The 8,202-nt window shown below is 52.2% G+C and overlaps 1 protein-coding gene across 2 annotated transcripts in view; it reads right to left on the bottom strand.

Annotated features, from left to right (window-relative positions):
• Positions 1–546: 546 nt before the first annotated feature.
• The window catches only part of LOC103612713 (dimethylaniline monooxygenase [N-oxide-forming] 2), a 9,834-nt gene continuing 2,178 nt past the window's right edge, over positions 547–8,202 (bottom strand). The window contains exons 1-9 of one of the 2 annotated variants that reach the window (XM_008630425.2): positions 6,926–8,195; positions 5,563–5,732; positions 5,083–5,271; positions 4,576–4,738; positions 4,020–4,165; positions 3,498–3,697; positions 2,966–3,318; positions 2,637–2,706; positions 547–1,321 (exon numbers count right to left, since the gene is read on the bottom strand). In XM_008630425.2, coding sequence (XP_008628647.1) covers positions 934–1,321; positions 2,637–2,706; positions 2,966–3,318; positions 3,498–3,697; positions 4,020–4,165; positions 4,576–4,738; positions 5,083–5,271; positions 5,563–5,694 — 1,641 coding nt within the window. In that variant the 5' untranslated portion in view covers positions 5,695–5,732; positions 6,926–8,195 and the 3' untranslated portion in view covers positions 547–933. Of the gene's footprint in view, positions 1,322–2,636; positions 2,707–2,965; positions 3,319–3,497; positions 3,698–4,019; positions 4,166–4,575; positions 4,739–5,082; positions 5,272–5,562; positions 5,733–6,925; positions 8,196–8,202 lie in introns of those variants that run through there. The other variant, XM_017729654.1, reaches the window with a different exon arrangement.

Below are 8,202 nucleotides of genomic sequence, written 5' to 3'. Positions count from 1 at the left end.
GGAGGGCGGGGCGCGCGCGCGCGCGGACCCCGTTCCCATCCCGGCCCCGTCCGGCTTCCTATCCCGGTTCCCATCCCGAACCCCGCTTGGGTCCACTCCCCCATGTCCTTCCGCGTCTCCATCCCCTTTTGGATCCCCATCCCCGTCCCCACGGCTCTTGCGGTGGGATGAGGGACGGACGGCTCGGAAGGGAAAGACACTTTCCCGCAGGGAATCGGCTGCAGCTCGTCCGCCGGATTTGTAGCGAAATCTCTCGCTGAAGGCAGTCAGGGAGGGGTGGAGAGGCTCTGAATCGGTGGGATTCAGGGTTTCCTGTAAGCCTGAGGCTGCTCGGGCAATGGCAGGGATACTTGCTTGCTTGCATTTGTCACTGTACGTATAATTTATTATATATCTATATATTAGCCTATATAGCATTTCGTCCATACATTATATAGGTTATATATAAAATATGTATTTTATATATATATAAGGGCAAGACTCTCCCCTCTGCCATAACTTGGGGTCCACTTCACACAACCTGATAATAAGCTATTAATAAAACCATTAGCAAAGACCAAATCTGTGAGGTTTATTTGTGGCTCCCTCCTTCATGTCCCAAAAGTTACCAGACACAAATAGCTCTCAACAGTTCATGTTTCATAGAATCTCAACCTACTGTGGGTCTTGCCAAAGTTTTAGGGAGGAAGCTCTGGCTGAGCAGAGGGGAGGGAGGCCGGCCTCAAGTTCACTAGTTCATCCCCAAATGGTTTGGAGTGAACATTCCATATTACCCTTGGTGAAACAGCAGCAGGAGGTGTATGGGCACCAGACAGCCCCAGGGTTCAGGCTCCTGCTGGTGCTGGGCCAGCTCCAGCCCTCTGACAGCACCTGGCGGTGGCACAGCTTTTGCAGTCCCCAGCTCACCTGGCACTGGGGCTCTCCGGGTTTCTTCTACAGCTGGGGACCTGCCCAGGGGCTCCAGCCTGGCTGGGGGTATTTAGAAAAGAGAAAACCTGCTGTGAGAGCTGCTGGCAGAGCCAGGAGGCACATCCAGTACCAGCCAGATGAGCTGTCAGAATTGTCATCCACCACCCGACTTCTCAAGGGCTTCAGTGTGCGCTGCCACTGAGTCAGGATGGCAGCTCTGGCCCCGCTCCACTTGCCCCGTCCCACCAGCCGGAACTGGTAGGGTGAGCAGGGCCCAAAAAAGACGGCCAGGGCCAGCTGGGGGTCTGTCAGGAGCAGCCTCAACACGCTGGGCTTTACACCAGCACATGCAGCGATTTCGTCTGTGTAGCTGATAAAACTCATCTTCAGGTTTTCCCTCTCGGATGGATTCCTTTGATGGGACATAGGAAATGAAAGTCAGATAGCATCATCCTATCTCAGTCCCCAGCTCCATGGAAAGCAAAAGCATCAGGCTCAAACATCAGGTGAGCCCCAGTCTCTGGGGCAGAGCTCTTTCAGCCCCAAATAAAGCTAAAGGCCCTGAAAGAGCCTCTGTGGCTTGGTCCCAGCAGTTACCCAGGGCAGGGGATAAGGAGAAGCTTGTTTTGTCTCTGCAGCATAGTTGTGGCTCCAAAACCAGTTCTAACTTAACAGTACTGCCCTTGTAATGCCACAAGTACCCCTGCTATGTCCTTCCCTGAGGTTCAGGGATTTGGCTGATTTTGAGAAGTAGAGCTGTAGACTTTCAGAGATAGGAATGCCAAGGGGACTGGGAAAATCTGGGAGATGCAGAAAGCGTCCCATGCTGGGAGGGACCTCCAAGATTTTTCTGCTTGAAGCCTTATCTCCCTCACAGGAGGGAGGACATGCTGAATCTGCTTCAGGAAATTTGAAACAGGCTCAAGATTGTTTCCCTTGCACCTCAGGCTTCCATATTTCTGCGTAACAGCATTGTGGTGCAGTCACTGGGGCTCCCGGTCATCATCCCCATGGCTCTGTTATGTCCCAGTTTTGCACCAGTGTCCCATGAGCCAGCCCTGCTCTGCTGGCAGACCTAACCCAGCCTGCAACCCGAGGTCCCTTCCTTGCTCCTGCAAGGCAGCACATCCAGCATCACCCACCCCACGTCCTCATGGACACATCTTGACCTCCTGTAAAATCCCAGTGCCGACAAGGCAGGCTGTTAGCTCCCCCACACACAGCAGCTTTGTGGAATACTGCCGAAAACTGACACAAACTGTCCCCCACCCACACTGCCCGGCTCCAAGGGGGGTTCTGGATGGGGCTTGGCCCTGAACCCAGCAGTCTCCGACTGCCTGGATTTGGGAGGGAGAAGCCACGAGATGGCACCCTTAGTCTGGAGGAAACCAAACCTCCATCTTGACATGCTGGGGATAAGGACATGGCTTGGAGGCCTGGCAGAGGGGGATCTCCAGAGAAGGAGAAAGGGAGGGAGAAAAGGAGATGGGAAGAGAGGGAAGGTGAGCTGCAGGTCCTGGGTCTTGTCATAAACCGCTCCAGAGCAACTTACGGTGTCTTGTTCCATAAAGGAGCCACAAGAGCATTTCCCCACCTTACTACTACAGGTGGTGAGGTAATAAATGCAGTTGGGGTGTCCTAAGCATGACTGCCATCAGGCCCCCCTTCTCTGAAGATATCCTGACACACAGCACCCATTTCATCCTGAGTGCAGGAGCATCACACACCTTTTGACTGGTGGCTTCCTCTTCAAAACATCAGCCATCATCCTGCTGGGGGGAGGCAGCTTGTTCCGGCCTGAGAACAGAGAAACCAGCGACCTCCAGCAGCACCTTAAGAGGAAATGTTCAGTCCCTTCCCAAGGTCCCAGCACCTTTACTGAGGTGTGGTGAGCAGGTGTGGAGCAGCAGGGATACAGGGATGCAGCTGGTGTACAGAGTCTGCCATGCTACTGATTCCCATGGCCACCATGGAGCTGAAATATGCCCTAAGCTCTGTGGGCAGCAGGTCAGGCTGCCCCAAACCTCCCACCCCAGCAGATCCCCCCATCTCCTACCTGCAAAGACTCCTGTCACCCAGCGAGCCTGCATTTCTGATCCCACCATAATTGAGCCGGTCAGCTGGATCAAGCCAATGATGGCCAGCGTGGGCTTTTCCAGCTGGGGAGGGAAGACGCATTTGTAGAGGGAACGGTTATCGTCGATGATGCTGCGAACAGACTCTTCGAGGAAGGGAAATGAAAAGTTGTAACCCGTGGCAAAGAGCACCACGTCGATGTTTTCTTCGGTTGTCCCATCTTCAAAAACAGCAGAGTTTTCAGTGAACTCCTTCACGTTTGGCTTCAACACCACAGTCCCAGAGAGGAGACAGAATGGCAGCTCTTCATTGATAATTATCTTAAATTTGGAGCTTGGAGGGGGAAAAGAGGGCAGCAGTGTTAGCATCTGGGAGGGACCCAAAATGACTTTTGTGGTGAGAGTTCCTCTCCCATAGTTTGCTATTCCACAAATATTCCCCAGAACTGAAAATTGAGCATTTCATGCCATAAAGACTGCCTGATCACCCAAAAAAAAAATCAGAAAAAATACCTTTTGCTGGAAGCCAAGCCATAGTTTGTGTGGTTGAACCATGAATTGAACTTCCGAAACCTGATCCTCCTTGTGAGGGCTGATGGAAGAAGCCAGTCCAGGAAGTGGTTGAAGCGGGTGGTGCTGACCATGTCACAGGGGAAGCCATGGTCCGAGACCCGGCTGATGACCCATGTGTTGCTCCTGGTGCTGAGGAACACCTGGGGAGGAAGTCAGGTCTCAGCAAGTTGGTTTTTCCCTGAATGGCAAATCCCATCTCCTGCACTTGAGCCAACACAGAGTTATCCCAAGGGAAGGAGATGGCATCCAGATGAACCAAACAGCTCGTGGTGGCTTCTATAAAGTTTCCACAGCTCCTCAATTGCCAGTCCTCAGGTGGCCCAAACTTCAGGAGTTGCAAAGCTTCTTCAATTGCCCTCAATTGGAAGTGGAATTTATTGAAAAACCTGAGGGCAAAGCTCCCTGTGGTACCCTGAACCCCTGGCTCTCATTGTCCCTGTCTGGACTACCATGGAGCTGTACCTTGGCAGCCACACGGCTCAGCTCCACAGAGAGGTCACCACCAGTGTTGCCAATGCCGACCACGAGGACCCTTTTTCCTCTGAAAGCCTCCACATCTTTGTATTCCCGGCTGTGGAGGTGCTGGCCTTTGAAGCGACTTTCAGTGCCTAGGCAGAGAGCAGGATGCATCTCCTACTGCCAGATACATTTCCTTGCCCCAGCCTTGTGCCCAGATCCTCTGCAACCCCCAACTCCCCCCCCTCCCACCTCTGCTTGCAGCTGAGAAGCCCATGGAAGTCTTGGCTTCCTGGGTGATGCCACCCTCCTGTACCTCCTCAGCTCAGTCTTGCTTTGCAAATCCTAATGGAAAAGCCTGGATGCATCTTTACAAGGTGTTTTTCCCATTCCCTGAAATGCCCCCCACCATTTCCATGGGGTCAGGGTCCTGTCTGCTCCAGTGGGGGGCTTCATGGAACAGGCAGGCTTGTAGAGGAAAATACAACCAGGGGACCCATGGGTGCTGGGGGAAACCGTGTGGGGCAACCCCAGCACACCCCACTGCTGGGACAAGGCTTACCTGGGAAAGAAGCCAATGGCAAGTAGGGCTCCTGGTAATGGCCGGTGCAAACCATGACGGCATCGAAGACATGGGACTCACGGACACTGCCGGTCTCGGTGACCACCTCCCACTGGCCTGAGGTGGTGAAATCTGGGCGCTTGCTCACACTGAGAACTGTTGTCTTGCACCAAAGCCCAACAAAACACCATGTGTCAGTGATCACACCATGTTTCGGAGAGGTGCCTATGAAAGGCTGGGGCTGCCGGGGGCAGGCTGGGTCCCTGGGAAGCTGCATGTCACCTCTGAAGCTGTTAAATCCCACCCTGTACCTTTTTCCTGGTGATGGCATTGGGGGGCAAGCCCATGTTCAAGCAGCCTTATTTAAAACACGGGGCCTAAAGGCTGTGTGCAGGATGCAAAAGGCACATGGTCCTTGTGGCCTGGCAGCTGGCATTGTCCTGTCCCACCTGGAATCTGCAGCTACTGATGGCTCCTCTCCCCAGGGGGTTTGGGATCCCTGCTCACCTGGAAGCGTATGTGCCGCAGGAGGTCGAAGTGCTGGGCATACATCCTGAAGTATTCCAGGACGAGGCTGTGAGGCAGGTAACTGGGAAAATCCTCCGGGTAGGGGAAGTCGCTGAAGCAGGACATCTCCTTAGAGGTGTTGGTAATGATTGAGCGGTACACACTGACTCTGCTATCATCCGTGGAGTCCTGTGTGAAGCCAGTGGTGTTGTTTCCAGGTGTATAGGAAGGACTTTCTCCCCATAAAGTATATGAGTATTTTTCTTCTTTATATTTTGGTACAAAGAATAAACCAGGACTAGCACCTAGTGACAATCATTTCTGCTCCCTCCATTTTCTTCTCCATCTTAGAGTCAGGAGGAGCCCCATAAGTGGGATCAGGAAAGCCCCTGACAGCATGACCACCCTTTTGTCTTTGCTGTAGTCAAAGAGAATCCAAGGGAGGGGACAAACCTGGGGACAAACCCAGAACACACTGACCGTGTAGCGCCAGATGCCGCCGATGTCCTCGCTGCTCTCGAAGCAGATGGGCTCCAGCCCCTCATCCAGGCAGCACTTGACAGAAACCAAGCCCCCGACCCCTGCCCCGATCACAGCCACACGCCGGACCATGCTGGCCTGCAGCAGGCAGTGGACTGGTGTGAGAGCAACTGGAAACACAACAGCCCAGAGATCAGCAGAAATGCCAGTCCCTTCTTCCCATCCCCAGCAAAAAACCCCATGTCTTCTCTGGCTGCAGGTGAAGGAGAAGTTTTCCATGAAGGAAAACTGTTCTTGAAGAAAGGCATGGCCAGCTCCTGATTCAAATGCTGTGGACAGATTCTGCTCATTTTCCTTCCTGCTATGGTAAGCCCACAGTGGGGGTCCAGGAATTCTCCTCCTTCATGGGGGGAAAAAAGGAGGCACTTTTAAACCTCATTGTTCCACTGCTTAAATTTATTCCCTTTTCCAGCCCAAATCAGGGCATGCAAAGAAGTTGCAGCTATCTTCTGCCGGCATAAGGTGATCCTCCTGAAACCTTTATAAGAAACAACTCCAGCTAAGCTAGCTCGTTTTCACGCTTTCCTTTTTAATTTCCCATTAAAGAGCAATCTCTTGAAAACAAAAAGGGTTTAAAACCAGAAAAAAAGCAAAGCAATGCCTGACTGAGCAGGAGCACGGCGCAGCCATTCAGAAGTTAGACAGCTCTGTAAAAGCACGGCTGGGATTACAGGATATACAAAAGGTAAGAAACCCGGGAAACACTGGGTATAAATGGGAGGAACTCAAAGCTGGGGAGTGTAAACTGAGCTGCACAGAGCTTGACTGGAAAGCAAAGAAACTAGGAAAAAATGAACCCATGTAAACTTTGATTAGGTAATAAACACTCCTACTACAGAGTCTGCAGAAAGAGTAATTTATAACTTTTTTCTATCAGTTTTTTGTCAAAAAGTAAATTAACATAAATGGGAACTGGAGGGAACTGGAGGAAACCGAAGAAAGGGAAAAATGAGGGAGGTGCAAAAAACCCTTTGGCATCTGAAAGCCCAGCCTGAGCCACTCCTTGATCTGCAGGAACAGGGCACAACATGCCCACAGTTGCCTGCCTCATTTCTGAAGCCTTCTTTGGCTTCAGGAGAGGGTAGACAAGCTCAGGGTGCTCAAGTCACCCCCCTTTTCCAGCACCGCCTACAGGTGGTTTTACTCCAGAGGGTCCTTGCAACACCCCTCCCCCCCCACCAGCAGTGAATGCCAAAACCCTGGAGAGCTGTCTGCCCACTTTTTTCTCTCCCTCTGGGAATTTTTGACCACCTTAACTTTTCTTCTTCTGCAAAAACCCATCCAAGAGAAGCGAGGAGCAAACCTTGCAGGAGAGTGCTGTGCCTTAGGTGCTCAGATCTCGGCCGAATTTCCCTTGAGTTTCTCTTGCTGTGGATTGGAAAGGAAGGCTGAAGTCCAGGCAGCTCGCCACGGCTCTTGCACCACTGACCTTTACACCTGCATTCCCCCGCCCCGTGTGCCTAAATGCACTGGAAGAAAGTTCTCAACCTCCCTGCGGCAGTGCCAAGTGAAAATTCAGATGATAATCCCAAAGGGAACATGCTTGCAAGGACTCCCACGCTGTAACTCGTCATTGCTCCAGCCCAGGCAGCAGCATGGGGTTGTCCTGATCAATCCCCTTTTGTGGTGCCTGTGCTGGGCATGTGTTCACTTGGCATCCCCGGAAAATCAGTAAAACATACTCCTTTTGCCAGCAGACAGCATGGAGCACCATGCAGCCTAATTTGGGCGGGGTCGATTAAAGTCCTTTAACCCCAGTTTTGTGAGTTGCCCATAGCAATTGGTGGCACAGCCCCAGCTCAGACACGGATTCCCCCCTCCCAGCTCTTCCCATGCACACAACGAGAGGACGGGGAGGCACCTGTAGCACACTCCTGCCATAGCCACTGAGATTTTATTCATTTAAAGTCTCTCCATGCACAAAACTAAGCCTAAGGATTATCCAGTAGTAGGGCAGGCAGGGAAGCAAAGCCAGGAGTGCTCAGCCCCACAGGGTACCCACCCCAGACTCAGGTGTGACAAACCACCACAACCAACCAGTGCCCTTTCACTGGAAAGATGCACCAATTCAACCCAAACTGGGATTTTGGGGTCACAGTGTTTAGGTTTGGAGAAAGGGACAGCGTGACCCATATACACAGCCCAGATAATTCCTGGGCACCTTTTCTCCTTTCCACCTGTGACACACAATGCCACTTTTGCTAGTCTTGTCCTCACTGTATCCTGTCTTGTGTGATTCAGGCACAATTATGCCACAAATCCCTGCTCTGCTCCTGGCAGCAGGCAAGGGAGCAGAGGGGCAACAGACACTTGGGCGAGGCTGCCATCCCTGGCTAATGGAGTCTGCAAAGCTGTGCTTGGGGTTAAGCTGGAGCAGAGAGAGGTTTGTGTTGCAGGTTGCAGGTTAAAGTTTGTTGCCATCTACTGAAATCCTTTTCCCCAGTCCTGTGGCACACCTGAGATAACATCCCCCAGGACAAAAAAACCTCAAACAACAATGAACAAACAGGCTCTAAAAGCTACTGGAAAGCAAAAATCACAGCAGCCAGGAGCAGGAGGAATCCCACCACAGCCAGAAGG

Source organism: Corvus brachyrhynchos, unplaced genomic scaffold (genome assembly GCF_000691975.1).
Source record: "Corvus brachyrhynchos isolate BGI_N302 unplaced genomic scaffold, ASM69197v1 scaffold101, whole genome shotgun sequence".
Taxonomy (NCBI): domain Eukaryota; kingdom Metazoa; phylum Chordata; class Aves; order Passeriformes; family Corvidae; genus Corvus; species Corvus brachyrhynchos.
The sequence above is the reverse complement of the archived record's forward strand: the minus strand, read 5'-3'. Positions and strand labels throughout refer to the sequence as shown.